General features: G+C 39.5%; 1 protein-coding gene across 3 annotated transcripts in view; it reads left to right on the top strand.

The window, feature by feature from the left end:
- LOC115397239 (CUB and sushi domain-containing protein 3-like) overlaps nucleotides 1–18,322 on the top strand; it is a 228,627-nt gene that overhangs the window by 102,045 nt on the left and 108,260 nt on the right. For all 3 annotated transcript variants that reach the window (XM_030103466.1, XM_030103468.1, XM_030103465.1), the window contains exons 25-31: nucleotides 734–860; nucleotides 1,803–2,005; nucleotides 5,680–5,871; nucleotides 7,523–7,661; nucleotides 8,961–9,148; nucleotides 9,473–9,667; nucleotides 14,798–14,914. In XM_030103466.1, the coding sequence (XP_029959326.1) occupies nucleotides 734–860; nucleotides 1,803–2,005; nucleotides 5,680–5,871; nucleotides 7,523–7,661; nucleotides 8,961–9,148; nucleotides 9,473–9,667; nucleotides 14,798–14,914 (1,161 nt within the window). The remainder of the gene's footprint in view (nucleotides 1–733; nucleotides 861–1,802; nucleotides 2,006–5,679; nucleotides 5,872–7,522; nucleotides 7,662–8,960; nucleotides 9,149–9,472; nucleotides 9,668–14,797; nucleotides 14,915–18,322) is intronic.

Below are 18,322 nucleotides of genomic sequence, written 5' to 3'. Positions count from 1 at the left end.
GTGTGACGATATTTTGATTTTCAGGAGAAGAAAACAGGCTAAATTTACTAAAATGATTTTAGCATATTAACAGTATGCCTCCTCTGTATGCATAGAAAATTCACTTATGCAGAAACTATACATCTCAACCAAATACATGGATACAGAGAAATAGCTTCTCAAAATATACTCGGATATTTTTTTCAGATATTCAGATATGTAATAGATAGATAGAAAAAAAAATAGTTCTTCAAACAACAAAATAATAGCTTCCCTTAAAAGTTCTTATGCTTTCTTCAGTTTAAGTTGCATACATTGCACTATAATGGGAATTTTTTCTTTCCTCAGTTCCTCTGAAACGCAGCACTTAGGATTTGATGTTCTCTCTGATTCCCTCTGTGTGAAACATCGATTCACAGTATTCTGTGAAGCAACAATTTAAATAGATGTTTAATAGTCCTTGGAAAAGGGAAATTTTCATTGATTTAAAAAACTCCTCCGTGCAGGAAAAATGTGACATGAGAAGCAGACATGTTTGAGAAAATGTGGTTTTCCTCTGCTCGAGTAGCGTACTGCACGCTGGATTGTTCTGTGATGCCAGAGATGCAACGAGTTTGTCGGTTCTCGGCACATTTACTTGGGTGGTCGTGATATTATATTTCTTACTATGCCAGCTCACAGATTCAGGGTTTTTTGTTTTTTTTTTTTTATGCTGCAAGTATTTCTATTGATTTTGTGTTTGTGTGTGATGCAGCGGAATGTGGAGGCAGCTTCAAGGGAGAGTCAACAGGCCGGATCCTCTCTCCTGGGTATCCCTTTCCTTACGATAACAACCTGAGATGCACCTGGACAATAGAGGTCAACTCTGGGAACATTGTCAGGTAATTCATACTATGCAGTTTACCCGGGATAGAAGAGAAAAGGTTCGTCTTTTAAGACAGAAGAATAGTTTGCAGTCTGTAGCAAATATTTTGTATAAAATATTGTATTGTGCAGAGGATATAATTCATCAGCAAAACACGAGCAGTGCAACACTCAGTGGATTTATGATGAAGCTAAAATAATTTTGATTGACATTATCAAAACGCTTCCGACCCTACATAAAGGAGAAGTTTTAATTAAATGTGTCTGGAAATAACCGGGGTCATCGAGGTTGTGCAAACTTCCAAACATTTGGAGATAAAAATGTTTTCATGAGATGTTATAAAGATTTCAGACATAAAACAATTCTCCTCTAAAGTTGGATTTTATCAAGAGAAACGATCTGCAGTTGCCAGTGATTGTGAGAGAGACTTTGTAGACACTGTGACAGCACCCAGGGGAGTTTTCCCAGGACATTTTTTGTGAGGTTTTTTTTTTTTTTTTTTTTTTTTTTTTTTTTTGCTTGAGCTTTGAGTATTACTGTGAAATAAAACCCATTTAGGCTTTGAGGTCGGAGTAAACATGATTTCATAAAGTCAGCCACACATTCTTTGTCAGAAGAGCTGCTCCAGGCCATCTCTTGATGAGATTGCAAATAAGTCCGCGGTCTCATACTGTACTTCTGACTGAGGCACAAATTGACTGATGATCCCAAATCTCCACTGAAATGCCCAAAAGCACAGGCGCACTGTTTCTGGATTGATTTCTTCTCCAGAATTCAATTTAATCTTGCAAAGTTCAGCAGCCCTTTCTTCTGACCTTTTTTTTGGGACCATTTGTATTTGTTTTATTTAGGATACAAGCCATTATGAACTCAGCACAGCATGAGTGACCGAAACGATTTCACAATTTCACCGCGACAAAACTGAGACGGGAATCTCCGGTGTTCATCTTTCTTTCAGTCTGCAGTTCCTCGCGTTTGACACGGAGGCATCCCATGACATCCTGAAGGTGTGGGATGGGCCTCCGGAGAACGAGATGTCTTTGAAGGAGGTCAGCGGCTCGCTGCTGCCTGAAGGAATACATTCCACTCTCAACGTCGTCACAATTCAATTCGAGACAGACTTTTATATCACCAAGTCCGGCTTCGCAATTGACTTCTCAAGTGAGTATATCATTTTAAGTGCGCGACTTTCTGTAGGTGTGTTTATTGCTTGCTTTCTCAATAATGAGTTGCTTCACAAGAGTTGGGAAGATATAAAAAGTATGTTAACAAGTATGTAGCACATTCCTGTGTGATTTTAGTGCTTTATTTACTGCCACCTAATTTGGTGCAGAGTATGTTTCTATACAGAACATAATTCAATAGGTAAACTGCTTGGGAGGACTCATGTGAACGTCTTTAAGTATATGTAGATGTCTAAAAAAGCCCCTAAACTGTGTTGTGCTCTCCCTTCTGTATCTGTGCGTCATTCAGTGTTTTGTATAATCTCATGACCGTGTCCGTACGAGCAGTAAAAGTCTTACTTTACTGATTTTCTCCTTTGCAGCGTTTGCAGCTGTTACGCTAATGCAGTCTGGGCTTCCTGACTGGTTTCATAACTAAGCACCTGGAAGCAAATGGGAAATGAAATATCCCATTTATGCAATCTGCGATGACTTTCTACATGTTTTGCTTCTTTTAGAATACAGCCTTGGCAGCCTAACGTGGAAATCAATTTTATGGAATTCACTGCACTGCAGAATGGAATTGATTTTGCAGATGCATACCACACTTATCTACCCTGCTTTCTTAGGACTACAGATTCCCATAGACAAAACTGTACAATGGAGAGAGAATTATAGCAACTACTGTCTTGGATGACAGTAAGTCTGTTGTCTCAAGGAACACTCAACTATAAACAAACACACATTCACTACACTGGTAATTAAGCTGATTTTGCAGACACATCAAGATTTTGTTTGTTTATTTTAAGTGTCAAATGCACAGTTTTTGTGGCAAAAAAAAAAAAAAAAAATGCCAGTCCCGTCCACGGTATGATTTTCATAGTGCAAAAGTCATAAAGACTATATTACCCTACAAATTTTTTTTTGTTTTGTTTTTTTAATTAACTGCTTTTCCCCATTTGGCCACTGGGAGTACAATTTAGCTCCACCAGACGGGTTCATAGTTAAGAAGTTAAAACTAGTGCCCTTTTGCAAGTGAAATGGCATTGCCATGAACCCGCAGCAGAAATCTTCCAGTCAAGGAAGCAGCAGGCTTTTGGCAGTATGAGTGAGTGTGAGGAACACTGTGGCTGGCAGCGTTTCAGATCACACCTATTGTTTCACAACAAATTCCGATTTTATGTGTGGTAGGCTTTGTAAAAAGATAAATAGGAAAAGGTTAAATGTGAAATCATTCAATTTAGGGGAATGGGAGGAAACTGTGGAGTTGTTATTCACAGGCTATCATTTAACATTTTTACTGACACTGTCAGATTGCTATCAATCTGAGTTGATGGAGTTTGACACCATTATATTATGCCGTATGGTGAGTTTTTAGAAAATAATACAATTGTCCATCTTGAATATTTTCAAACCCTATCAGTAATGTATAAATGAAAACCAGTCAGCAAAATTTTAACCCTTTATTTGCTTCAGTTTCCTAGATTCAGTCGTTTAATAAATGGGGTGACTTTTGAGCTGTTTATATGATATGCTGTGAATTTTCAGGGATTGTAACATAAGTTTACAGTCCAAAATGAGTGTCTCTCTCATTCCTGCTTCTAAAGTTATCAAAATGTGTTTTATTTGAAGCTTTTTATATAACAAAAAAAATTGCAGTAGATAGATAAGATAGATATCAAGATATCAGTGTCCTCGGAATACACAGTATAAATGTACATAAGCAATGAATTCTAGCAGTTTTACTCATTAAAACCCAACAGTGTGAAATATCTGCAAATATCTCCATAAATAGCAAGCATGCATCAAATATGAAAAAATTGGTTACAGTCACATGGTGCCTGAGAGAAGCTTGCTGGTTTAAATCCCACTGCTGACAGATTTCCACAATGTCTTGAGCCCTCCACAGCCCCAAAGAGCCCACTAATCTTAGCCAAGTAGTTATCGATAACTATGAGTAGAAATAGGGTGAATCAAACGCAGAGGGGAAAAAAATTCATGAGGTAATCAATAGAAACAAGTGACGTAACTTCTGGGATTATTGAGCAGCATTCTTTGATTTTTTTTTTTTTTTAACACTTTATGCTTAAGAAACTCAGCAAAATATCAGTTCAGCATTCAGCGTATTACTTTTGGGACACGTGCAAATTATTTCAAATATGAAGAAAGTTCAATATGACCTGAAAGGAGGCCTCTGCTGATTTCACTTTAAATTATAATGCTCCGTCTACACCAGGTGACTGGCAGCTGAAACATTTCCGTTGAGTACTCTTCCAGATCTATTGGATGTTTAAACTCTGAAAGTCAATATACTTCCTGTGAATGTTATAATTTCCAGGCATTACTTTTGACTAAATTGTAAGAGTGTTTTGCAATGAAAGAAACCACTAAAGAAGCGAAACTGATGTGTGACACTCTAGTTCGCACAATACACACTTGGAAAATGAGTTTGAGTTTAACCTTTTTTTTTTGCCTCCTCAAAATCCACAAATCCTGAACTCTCTCAGATATGAGCTTTGGGAGTGATATATTAGAATTAAAAAGATGTGATGTGGCTCCATATGACCATGAGATTTTGTGACAAAGCCATCACTTGAGAAATATGTCAGGTTAGGTCAATTATTTTTAATAAATTGTTTAAAACATCTAACAGCTCCTGAAACTTGTAGGCACCTAACATGAATAGATTAAGAAAAAAATAAAAATACTAGAGTGCCAGTTTTCTTCAGATAAACAGTGACTTCAATCTTGGAAAGAAAAGAGAATCCTGATTTAAAACCTCATAAATTATCTTCCAGTTCACAGATAGTGTTATTGTATTGTGAGACGTTTGAGATTCGTGCCCCGTCATGAATGTTGCTCTGGATCTGAGCCGGTTGAAATACACCTAAGTATGTAAGGTTACTGTTGTTACTTAGTTAAAGTAGAACTGATGTTCACAAGGAAGTCTGAATAGTCCAGTGTTTATTCTGTCAGGATACCCATGCCAGTTTTTACTGATTGGAAGTTTCTTTTCTTTTTTCTTTTTTTTTTTTTTTCCTTTTAGTTTCAATCAGAAGGATGCAGTGACATTTACAGAAATCTTCCATGTGGAACCGAAGTCAAGTGCATCTCCATTACAGTCTTTATCTGTTGTTTCACTGACGTTAATGTGTTGTTTTCCTGACAATTTGAAATCGCTTCATCAAATTCATTGTACCAAGCATCATTTATTGTTTACATTATAGACAGAATGATTACTGAAGCCTTTTAGTTTTCCGTTGCATTTTTTCCCTCATTTTTGGCTTTTAGTTTTGTTTGAATGCATTTATCCTTTGAGGCACGCACACACACATGCACGCAAAACTTCAATAAAAGTAACTGTGTTAAGTCTCTCAATGCGCTCTGTCAAGATGGGAGAATTGAGAAATCCATCAGATTTTACCAGATCATTCTCAAAGTGGCGGGCTGCTGCACAGCTGTGATTTAGAGAAACAGATTAGGAAAGCATGGCGGTATTTTGACTGATATCGGTTAGTAATCTGCTGTGTGCTATAACTCTGTTTGAGCTAGAGTTTGCGTTTAACAGCTGTCTCCTCTGTGATATGAAAGTGTGTGCGCGCGCGCTCTCTCTCTCTCGACACCGCATGCACATGCCGTGTGTGTCTGCCTCACGTGTGTTCTGCCCTTCAGGTTCTCTGGCGACAGCCTGCAGAGATCCAGGCATCCCCATGAATGGCAGTCGTAACGGAGAAGGGCGGGAGCCCGGTGACTCGGTGACCTTCTCATGTGATCCAGGATATGAATTGCAGGGAGAAAGCAGAATCACCTGCATCCAAGTGGAAAATAGATACTACTGGCAGCCCAGCCCTCCAAGCTGCATCGGTGAGAGAGGAGGGGGGGAGGAAAAGGGGGTTTGCTTGAAGGCGATAGAGATAGGCATATGGATTGAAGGCGGGGAGAAGGGAAGCGTAGAGCATCACAGAAAAAAGGTTTAGGGAGAGGAAGAGAGAGGAAGTTTTTTTTCTTTTGGCTGGCTGCAAGCAAGACCGTCATTCTCCCTCAGCGACGACTTACAATATGTGTAAAGCAAACAAAGCTCTCCAGATATATTTGAGATGGAGCCAACTATTATCTGGACAAATTCACTTCAGTTCCAGTTTAGGACTGTGCTCTCCACAGTCTCACAGCATATTGCTTTATTAAAGCTTAACAGCTAATTACTTAACAATGCAATTACAAATAATTGCACTAAGTAGTTCCAAAGAGGCTTGTATATCCTAGAGTTGCTGCCAGCTGGTTGAATTCTTTTTTTTTTTTTTTTTTTTTTTTTTGCCTTTTTTTGAAAGCAGCAGAGATTTACAGGTCTTTCAGTGCACTCATGAGATCACACAACGCGGCATAAGGCACCAGAAGCAAAAGCATTGGCGCACCAAATAAGAAGCTTCGCAGTCGTCATGATATTGGCAATCAGTGACACATGACGGCCGTCAGTCGAACGGAATCAAGACATGACAAGCGCAGCTATTCATGAGGCTTCGAGTGTCATGTGCAAAAATATCCCTCGCCATGCTGAGCTAATAAGACATGGCATTGAAAATCGCATAACGATAATCTATCCAGTTAATTCCAAGAGCGGAAATACCCATTTTTATCAATCAGTCACTTTTTTTTTTTCTCACAAAATGTATCTTCTACATACGAGTCAGTGTTGAAAAAGATGGCAGTAAGATTAAATAATTGCATTAAAAGCCAATTAAATTCCATTTAAATGTGTAGAATGTAAGTGATCCACTTAAGAAATGACACTTGTGTAGTGGAAATAGATATTTGTGTAATTTCTTATTATTGAATATCCAAAATGAAGTCATTTCTATGCTTTTATGCATCTGAAAGTATTAGCACATCGTGTTTCATCTTTGAAATGAGCCAATCCTGGAGTACAAGTTGCAATGACTTATTGTGGCAACCACTGTAAAAAGGAAGCGGCCGAATAGATGTTTATTTATTGTTTTCAAATTCAGACATTACGACACTATAAATTATATTAAATATTGACTGATATAGTGAAAGCATTGATTTGGTATATTCGGAATAATTTGCAAACGTAAAAGCGTCATAAAATCAGATTTTCATATTTTTCAAATGAGTCATAATAATCAGAATGTAAATTGTAGAGAAAATGTTTTCAGTGGATTTGTTATCAAGTTTATAAGCTATAAAAATAATGAATTTTCAGTGCCAGACTGATTTTCAAAGTTGCAGACTTATGTTTAGGTTTTTAACTGAATAATAAGGATCTTATGTAACCATGCTGCAGAGATGATGAATGTGCAGTCTAATACCTGATACTTTCTGCAGATAGTCCTCCAAAGGTTGGAGGGTTGTCAATATTATCTCTTGCTGTCCATATGCTCATATTTTATTGATCTCAGAATGTATTCAGCTTATCTAAAGCAAGAAAGAGAAAACTAAAAATCGTGTGATCATTGCTCACTCTTCATCTCTCTCTCTCTTTTTTTTTGTGTGTCTCAAGCTCCTTGTGGTGGAAATGTGACTGGATCTTCTGGATTCATCCTCTCCCCCAACTACCCACACCCCTATCCACACAGCAAAGACTGCGACTGGCTTATCGCCGTTCACTCTGACTACGTCATTTCGCTTGCTTTTATCAGGTAATAGCATCATGCATAAATGGCTGAGGCGTTCTTCACATGTGCAGATATTTGAAGTCATCAAGAGCTATTTTTAAGCACAATCAGGGAATTTGATGATGAGTGTGACAGATTAGAAAAAGAACAGGGGTACTGCGGGGGTTTTGTCCCTTGAGTACATGCTCCAGTAGCTTGCAGGATGTAGCTTTCCCTAAACCTGTGGTATGTTTGCAACCTGCCTGAAACAGAATGGACTCGGTTCTCAGTGGATGCACAGCGGCTCAGGCTGCGCCATGGAATTGCTTGTTTTCTGCTGTGGAACCAGCTATAACATCATAGTATTGAGCAGAGTTGGCCATGTGTGTTAAGCAGAGACTCTGAGTTTGAGCCCAGGTGTGTTGCGAGATAGCGAGAGAAGGCTGCCGTGCCTCTCTGGTCGACAAACACAAGTCAGGTATCCTGGCCACTTGGCTGAAATGCGGCAACTCAAGATTTATGGATGAATGCAGAACTGTGATAGCAATTCAGCTTGTGTCCTACACTGACTCATATCCACAACATGTGCTATGCATTATTAATTGTGATCTAAGCAGATAGCAATAACAGTGAAGAAAACTCAGTAATGCACTGTGGGGTAATTTGCTTTTGAGCATTGAGTATTACTTTTGTAGTCATTTCACGAGGGGCTGGAAAGGGAGCATGAAGCGGTGCAACCTTCCATGCTCCAGCACGTTTCCCTGTTCTCGAGGTGAAGGCGCCATGTTTCTTTTGCAACTTTGCCCTTCGAAACAAACATCTAATACAGTTTGCACAATGCTGCCTCCTCTCGCGGGAATGCCAAATGAAAGGATGGAGTTATGATTTTAAATTGGAATCGCCTTGATCCAACTCAAATGCAATTATCTCCCAGCTATTTACATTTTTGTCATAAACCAGGCTCATTATTTTGAAAACAAATGTGCCCCCCTCTCTGTCTCCCTCTCTCTCACTGCAGCATGTGATTTGATATACAGCGCCACAATATGAAACGATCTTTTCACACTGCATTGCCATTGCCGTCTGGGAAGATTTTGTGCCACTGCAGTGTCACAACAATTTAATCTCTTCTCACCTCTTGGGGGAGATATCTTTTCTTATCTCTTTGTCTGGAGATGCAAAACAAATCGCTTGGCATGACTCACTTCTAGCTTTGCAGCACACGCTATCATTTTGAAATCCGAATGCAAATCTCCCATACAATCTGTACGATCTGGTGGTTAAGGCTCGGCAAAATAATGACTGATTTATCTGTCATTTGTCTCTTTCTCTCGCTTGTCACAGCTTCAGCATTGAGCCCAACTATGATTTCCTGTACATCTACGACGGACCAGACAGCAGCGCTCATTTGATTGGCAGTTTTCAAGACAGCAAACTTCCGGAGAAGATAGAGAGCACTTCCAACTTCATGTACTTGGCATTTCGCAGCGATGGCTCCGTCAGCTACACTGGCTTCCATTTGGAATACAAAGGTACTTTAGGAGCTCCGCAACTCCGACGCTGAATGCATTTTCAGGGAAAAGGTTCCAATTGCATTTTTTTGATATGGTTTGATATGATATACAAATAGATGAGTAATATGTCTACATTTTTGAACCTGTATGCCATCTGTTAGCACAGTCCATGATTCATTCTCACATGTTTAAAGTTGCTGCTTTGTTAAATCAAACAGACCCTCTAAGTCTGTAGTTTAGACAAGTTTTGCGCAATTAGAAGCTTCACTCATTCAAGAAAATAGTTGTTAAAAGCTTTGTTTTTGTTGTTTTTGTTTTTTTTGTTTTTTTTTTGATTGGCAGCAAAACTGCGGGAGGCGTGTTTTGATCCGGGAAATGTGATGAATGGCACGAGAATGGGTACCGACTACAAGCTGGGATCTATGGTGACATTTCACTGCGAGGCCGGCTACCTGCTGCAGGGCTACTCCACTCTGACATGCGTCATGGGCAACAGCAAGAGACCAGAGTGGGACCGAGCTAAACCAAGCTGTCAAGGTGAGAAACAACATTTAAACAATGGTGGACGACCTCAGCGGCAGAAAACCAGACTCCAGCTGCTCACTCAATATTTGATATTACATGATAACAGGATGGCGCTGTGGTAAAACAACAACTAAGATTTGGTGTCAGCTCGTCAAAGGGGAATAAAAGAAAAAAAGCAAACTGACAAACTTTGTGTGATTTTGCTCGCTTAGGTTATCACAGATCGTACATCCATATATTTGTTCTTCCTTGACCAAAATAACTCTGATTGTATGGAAAGACCTCCTATTTCCATTTTAAAAATGAATGTCTTTATGAATTTAAAGTACTTTATGTAAACTGAGGTCAATTTTGTTCTTTTCTCTATTTAGACAGTAATGTATTTTCTAAATTTAAACTAAGATACAAGTTTAATTTTTACCTGTATCCATGCTATAGGGGTGTGTGCTTAATCAAAGAAGAAAAATGTGTTATTACTTTTATAACCGCTTCTCAAAATATAGTCCTTTGTGTCCATAAGTTCATTAAAATCTTGTTTCTTGTTTTGTATGACACTATGAAATCCTCTCAGAACAAAATTCCTCAAAACTGTATCTAAGTTCAAACCACTAGATGTTTTCCGCAAATTTCAAATTCCACAGATGTTTTTCAACAGTGTAGACCTCCTATTCTGATCAAATTTATTTATTCCCTGTTGAGAGGAATAAAAAAAAGAAAGTTACAGCGTGTTATTTCAAGCTATCGTCCAATTAATCCACAAAATCTGATGACCTTAAGTGGAAAACCTGCAGTTTCAATTAATCTGAGCAGAGTCCTGGAAATGATTGGAGAGCAAAGGCAGTGTTGATGCAGGCCAGATATTAATTGGGTTTTCTGTGCAAAAAACAAAGGAGGCTTTCATGCAAAGTAAAAGCAAGAAAGGTTACTTCATGCCTCTAACTTGTTTGATCTGTACAATCAGTTTTTGACAACAACTGTAACTGCAATTGAAGCAACTTTGGCATTAAACTGTTATTAGGTATTTAGAATTTTATTAGTCTTGCAGTTACAGGGTGTTTTAGAAAGACTAATATATCACACGTTTATTAATTTTTGCCAAATCAACAGCGATAAGGACTGAGAAGTTTTGATTGGTGTCAAGATAACCGCTTCCTGCTCCGGTGGCATCACACCTTTTTTAATATTTATCAAAGTGTTTAGTCTGCCAAGGTTATATTGGAATTCAGCTTTCATTTTCAGTGGTGAGGAACGGAAGCACAAACTCTTACACCGGGGAACTATTCATTACTTTTACAGTTGACACCTGTGAAGCTGCACTGAGCAGCCCTGGGGTTATGTACTCTGCTAAAGGGTCCATCAGCACCTCTCTCACTATTTGCATTTTCAGACCAAATTTCAGCCGATGAGGTAACTGTCTGAAGGCTAAATGCGATTGCTGCGCCAACATATGGCCGGCTCCTGCTCCTTTACATTATTGAGCAATTAGCTAAAGTTGTTTGTTTTTCCCAACAAGCAGTGAAAGCAGTGCACTTGGAAAAGGGCATCACTGGGCAATTTTCAGCATGGTCAAACACTAAATGTGCTCAAATCAAGTGTAGAGAGAGACATATGTGCAGTCTTTTTTCTGTCTTAATTGTTATAAGAATTATACTAAAACTTTGAGTATTTGTCTTAGATAACAAAAAAAGTGTTTGTTGAAGCACCTGGCAAGAAATGTTTCATGGGTGTTTTGTTTATAATTGCTGGTAAGAAACTGCTCATTAGGAAAGTCCTATGGAGTGACTTCTGACATACACTGTTGCTCTTCCTATTTTAGAATCTGCTGTTATAAAAATATTGAAAGAGCTCTCCAAGGCCTTCAGAAGTAAGGGTTAGGACGTTTCAAGAAGATCTTCAGGGTACTGGAATAAAATAATTAGGCGCTGAACTGGACAATATGGACCGATTCCCTATACATCCAGGAATGGGTGAGCGAGTGACAAACAGCTGAAAGCTTTTTAAACATTTCCTCAAGGATTCAGAAACTGACTCGAGATTTTGGAACCTTTTTCAGTCAAAGTTTAGGCATCTACAAACCATATTTGACCTGCATTCATTTGAACCATGGAAAAGCTGGTTTTGCCCAAACATAACATTAGAGCCAAATTCCAGGCTGCCAGGACACATATCAACAAACAGCAGGCCTTCAGGAATAATATGGTCTGGACAGGCAGATTAAATACAGAGCCAACATCCAAAAAAACAACAAATAACATGGGACTCTTTTTTTTTGCGTGCTTATTTAACTGTCTGTTTCAAATAATGGCATACATTTTGCAATTGCAGAGGGTAAATTGTTTGGTTTTTCATGTATGGACAGTGCTATGGAGAGGGGTTTTGTATTTTGGTTTCCGTTTAACTTGTAGCATCTATATGTAGAGGAATTGGCAATAATATGGATCTGTGTGACATGAGTCATATCCCTGCCTACTGTGATGTGCTATTCATAGCATCAAGTTGCTGCTGCCTGCTTTGCATAGGAACGCGAAAACAATCTTTTTTTTTTTTTTTTTTTTTAGATCTTTGAGGACCGTGTAGGTAGTGAAACAATATTACCTCACAGTGAGAATGTCTACCTTTCAATTTTGCAAGTAATTGCTAATAGGTGTGTACAATGCATCCAGGGAAGAATTCACAGTGGTTTACTTTTTTTCCACAGATTCCATAGATTCCTTCCAGTATTTTCTTGATTCACCTTCGGCAGCAGTTACAGCCTCAAATCTTTTTCAATATGATGCCACAAGCTCAGTACACAGATCTTTGGAGAGTTTCAGCTCCTCCTATTTGCAGCTCCTCTCAAGCTCCATCTGCTTGGATGGGAAGCATCTCCGCTCAGCCATTTTGAGCGTCTTTGAACGTCTCCCAAGAATTGTCGGTACACCTCCTGCCTCGGAGGTGTATTGACAATTCCTTTGACTTCATGTCAACTGCGGGACCTTATGTAGGCATGTTGTGTCCAATTGTCTGAATTTACCAGTTGTTGATCCAGTTAAGCTTCAGAAACATCTCGAGGATGATCAGTGGAAACGCAATGCACCTCAATCTAATTTCACTCTTGGCAGAGATTGTGAGTACTTAAGTACAATTTACTTTTTTTTCCAATTGTTTATTTCGTTTTCCTAAATTTGCACACAGTTTGAAAACGCTTTTTTCACATTGTTATTATGGGATATTGTGTGCAGACTTTTGATTAAAAAAAAAGAACTTAATGCATTGTTGTAAGGCTGTGGCACAACAGAATGTGCAAAAAGTGAACCGCTGTACACACTTCAGGTGTGCGTGTGTGTGACTATAATCTTGGAACCAACCCAGGGTCAGCTGTGATCGGCTCAAGCTCCTCGAACAGAAGTTGGATCAAATAGGTTTACAGAAATAGATGTATAGATCTGCCTCTCATGTCTTGCCAAACATTTCACTCACTATGTGCAGTATGATTTTATACAATGCGAAAATGTTCCTATCTGGCCATTTTCTCAGTCCAAGTGAAGTAGATTAAATGTCTGAGTCAAATGTTCCCAGATGTAATCCATTATTGAAACCTCTTTGTTTTCACAGCTGTGGCTCAGTTATGTTCTTGAATGGAAAAATATTCTAACACATTGAATAACATCTTAAAATTGGTCACCAGGAACATTCATTTGACTTTGGATTTAAAGGAAAATGTGTATAATAATCACTTTATATAATAATTCCTACTGTATTATACCTTTCCACAACAAAAACGGTTTGGTTTTGCAGTGTGGCCATTTCCCCCACACTCAGCTGTCAGGAAGAAACCATCCAAGCATGTCTTGAGAATGCCTTATTTTCCGTGGTGTTACTCTCCCCTGCTGTAGATTTTCAGTGTCCTGCACCTTCTCACCAAGCCGCATTTTTTTTTTTTTTTTTTACATGTGTAGCACTCAACAACACCTCGTCTCCCTTTCTGCCTGACAAATTAGCAGGAATTACAGCCCCACTTGCCTTCATCGCATATGTTTGATTACATGCCTCTTGCTGCTGCCACCACCAAATTTAGATAAACTGCTGATCCATCTCTCTTCCCGTTCACCCCTCTGCTCGCTCCTCGCGTGCCGCTCGATGGAACGGGAGCGACACACGCATTGTGCGGGCCACATGGGGTTCAGAGCAGCTGGTGACAGCTTTGCCACGACAAATGAGTGTGTTTGTTTACAGTCGGGGCTCCCCCACCTGATGGCTCGGCCTATGAGGTCTGAGGTAACTGCATTAGTGGGCCTCGCAGCAAATTAGGTACATCATTAACAGCTTAAGATAGGACTCCACGATGTGACACAGGTGCAGGACGGACCGCAGCTTACATTAATGAACCCAGTCGCCAACTGAGAGCAAATGTTTGGATGATACAAGCATGTGAATTCTACGGTTTCTGCCCAGAAGTCATATTTTTGCTTTAGCAGGTGCTGGTCGATTCTCTCACTTGAATTCTATTCGTGCACCTTGACTTCATCTAAATAAATTGCATTAAAGCAAATTAGTATTTTTATTCAAAGCTGCAAGCGTGATTTAATCTAATAGATTATGCTTATTTTATCTTAGAATTTTTAAAACAAAAAAAAAAGGAGGGAGGTTTTACAGAAAACCCATTAATGGCTAAAGAGTTGAATATGAATCTCTTAAAACATGCTGCAGGGTAACACGGGTTGATTAGAAGTCAGAGGCGACTGGAACATTTGTGATTGTGTGTTTTGTTGATTGATGGTGTTTTTCTTCTTTGTAGGGCAAAAAGTAGTTTTCTCCTCATGGGTCGTTTCCCCGTGGGAGTTTAACCCTGTGAATACAGCTCAGGCTGTCTCTTTTTTTTTGTCTGTTTACAGCCTTCCTTTCTCCTGAAGATGTCCTCTAAGTGTCTCTCAAATGTCAAATTATTTTTGGTATTCCAGACAAAATTATTTGTCAGCAACTTAGAGTTCAAAGGTGGCTTTTTATCTTATTTTGTGATATGAACTGCTTACCTTGCACCTGTGCCAGTTAAAACAGACTGGCTGATTGTATTTTATTGCCTTATTTCCCCAGGTATTATGAGCTGGCTGTTTCACATTTGTTAACGGTGCCTCTGCCTTGCTTGCCTCCCTGTTCCCGTAGCTCCCTGTGGAGGTCACTTCACTGGTTCGGAGGGAACTGTTCTATCCCCAAACTATCCACATAATTACACCAGAGGCCAGAGCTGTGTCTACGACATCTTCGTCCCGGGAGACTTCGGTAAGCATCTTCAGCCATTACTTTCATCGAGGTGCAGAAAATTATTACTTATATTCTGTTTGACTACAATTCAGTGGAGCAGCGCCGATATATTCTCACTTCAAAAGTGAACCAAGGAGAGAGGGCCATGAGGGAGACTTGTTTGTGGGTTGTTTTTTTTTTTTTGTGAGTTTTCAGTTTGTAATGAGGATAGGAAAGATCCTGTGAAGTAATGGAGGCATACTCTCCAGGCTGGTCAGAGGTGACGGGGTACTGGCAAACAAAACACTTCCATCATTCATTTCCCTGTAGAGATTATGTTTCACGCTTCTCAGTGTTTTGTACATTTGGATTGATGTTTGATGCTCACAGTCACTGACACTCAAGTTAAATGTCTGCCGGCTGCCGGAGAAATGTTGGGTCCTCGCAGACTTTCCTCGCATCTACAACTGAATTTGCTGAAAATTTGGTTTCATCTGTAAACAGTGATTCAGCGAATGCGAGACGCTGGCCTGTATCAGATCATTTCATCAATATATACATGCGAGAGAGTTTCACATCTCTGCTGGAAACTGCTGCACACTTTTTCCAGGCGCACTCGTGTTAACCAGCACTGAGAATGACAGTGTTTGTGTTCTAGTAAGAGGTGTCAATAAAGAATATGATCAGGCCAAACCAGAATTGATTTTGTTGACATGAAAAATGCTCTGTACCATAGGTAATGGAGAGGAAGGTCAAGCAGCAGAGGGCTGCGGGAAGTAGATGAAGCAAAGCAAGCAAATTCTCTAGAGCTCAGTTTATCCAAGCACCTCTCCATATACATAATTCAGCAAAAGATCTCCAGAAGACCTTGATGCTTTTCTGCTCAATATTCCCCAGTCATAAAGAGCTGCTGAAATGTAGGCAGATGTTTTTATACTGGAGAGCCCTGTGCTTATGAAACACAGATTAATCCCCTGCGTGATGATCCAGTCCGACATTTTACGTACCTTGTTGCCGTCTCCCACTGTTCATGGAGTCCAGGCACCCACAGGTCTTTTATTCATAAATATTGCATCCAAATGCAGTCTTTGCTTAAACTGCCTGCACAAGCTTAATGGAGTGTGGAAGCCGCCAAGCAGCATTCCCACCTGGGCCTGCCAAATTTATTCCAGCGAGTGTAAAGACAGAGGCTGTAGAAAAGTGTCTCTGATGAAGGGGGATTCTGTGGTGCAGCTTGAAATATATACTTTGATTTAGTTATCCAGCCAAGCAACTGGAGTGCACAGATTGTGTGAAGGAATTAAAGATGTTTGAGGTACAAAAGTGGTCAGAAACACTCAAGAATATATTGGATGTCTAAGAAGAAGCAGTAATCAGCAACCATTATGAACTCCTAATTATATACATACTTGAATATTACACATCGGCTGTAGATAAAACATTAAGTGCACTTTGACCAATATTGAAAACTCTCCCTCTATTATGTTTGTCCTTTTTGTGACAATTTGCCACAAATGTCTGTTTTCTCAAATTTTATTGACTTTTAATCCCCCCCCACAAATTAAATTAAAATAAGACACGAGTATTGCACAAAACCTCAAACATCTTGTGCATTTGACCTCAAGACAGTATTCTGTTTACTCTGTAGGAGCTTGAAAGCTACACCCAGCCGATTGGCAGCGCGATAACAGAAATCACATTTCAGTGTATAGTTTACAGGTAATTGAAATTTGTAAGCGCCCGGGGTGGATTGTCAAATGTGTGTCCTGGGTCTGTCCCTCATGTGACCGATAGCAGACCATAAGCCTTTCAGACGTAGTGTCAGCTTGAGTGCACGAGCAGGGAAAGGTCAGTGGAAAATATCATCTCCTGACTCTGGCCCAGTGACCTGAGGGTTTCACACCTGAGTTAGAGAATTATGGGGATTTAATATCTTTTTTGCTGTCAAGGTGCAGCCGTGGGCATTTGGAGAAATTAAGCGGGGTCGAATGTTTCGTAATGGCATTCTAAAGGTGTGAAACACACTTCTGTTACACACGTAGCACTGTGGTAGAACTCCGAAAACTGTCTAGGCACTAAAAAGAAGTTTTTACATTCGGGGGGGGAAAAAAAACAAAAACATGGCATTCATGGTTATTATTGCAAAATCAGATAATTGTAGGGCTACTACAAGGATGACATTGAGTCATTGTAATTGTTGCCAAACGCCAGAAACCAGCAGGGAACTGTTGGTCGCAAGAATAAAAGCACTGTGGGAGTTTCTTCATCACAAAACAGATTTGAAAAAAAATTGACTGAGCAGTGATCAGCAGATTAGTCGTTTAATGTTTAGCTTCAGGGATATTAAGGCAATTCCCCAAAGAGAGAATAATTATCCCCTGAAATTTGTGCTGTATCAGTCATATCACAGCGATACACAGACAGACCATAACATTATGACTATCGGTTTCTGCTGTCACCGCTGCCCTGGTCTATCTAGCACCAATATGTTAGCAGCAGATACTTGAAATCCTTTAGGTTTTTGTACATTTCAAGGAAAGACTGTTCACTTGCCGACTAACATACAACATGAATTAACAAGTGCCTCAATAAATAGAAAATCAGGGTGATTAACTTTACCTGTCGGTGATAATAATGTTATGACTGACACTTGTATTTAATGTTCATATATAAGAAATAATTGAGGCATACACTAGACCCTGTCAATCTCACAGATCTTTGAGTGGATGACATTTCAGAGTAATATAAATTATACTTGAGTTTTTTTTCTATGAGTAAGTCACTTCAACGTCCGCCTTACAGTCAACTCCCTTGTTGTTGGCTGGCTGGAGAAGTACCGACAGCACACTCTGTCTACAAGACCAAATGTAAGCGATAGCAGCAGTCTTGTTTTCCTTACAAGGGCAAAGGATTCATTGCACCTTATTTGTTATGTGTGTAAACTGATACAGGGTCGGCCAGATCAAACAAAGTAGTTTCTATACTGAGTTTAATCTTGTTGCATTGGCCAAGTGGGCAGCTGCAATGCTATGCTCAGCTATTCAGGTACCTTATGAGGATAGTTTAAGATTCTTTCTAAAGACAAGATTTTCCTAATCTAATAGCGCTGATATAATCGGCTTCATTGCTCCGTCCTTGTTTGATCGTTTGCTTTGAGCTCTTCTCTATGCAGGTTGTGTGGTTTATGATTTTCTGACAGGTTGGCTTTATAAAGGATTATGACAGTTTATGAGGAATTGGCAATGTTTATTCTCTGTGCGGGATGATGGCAGATGTTTTGTTGAGCAGTCTGATGGTACAGGTTGTATAGCTTCACCGTATTTCGCGGAAGCTGCCATTGTTTCTGTCAAATTCGCTGAACAGGTTCAGAATGGAAGCGCACATCTCCTTTGTGTTTTCCTTTGAACAGCAGTTTTGCCATGCTGTATTTTGCACCTGATATAACAT

Source organism: Salarias fasciatus, chromosome 11 (assembly GCF_902148845.1).
Source record: "Salarias fasciatus chromosome 11, fSalaFa1.1, whole genome shotgun sequence".
Taxonomy (NCBI): Eukaryota; Metazoa; Chordata; class Actinopteri; order Blenniiformes; family Blenniidae; genus Salarias; species Salarias fasciatus.
This window is presented reverse-complemented; position numbering and strand designations above follow the sequence as displayed.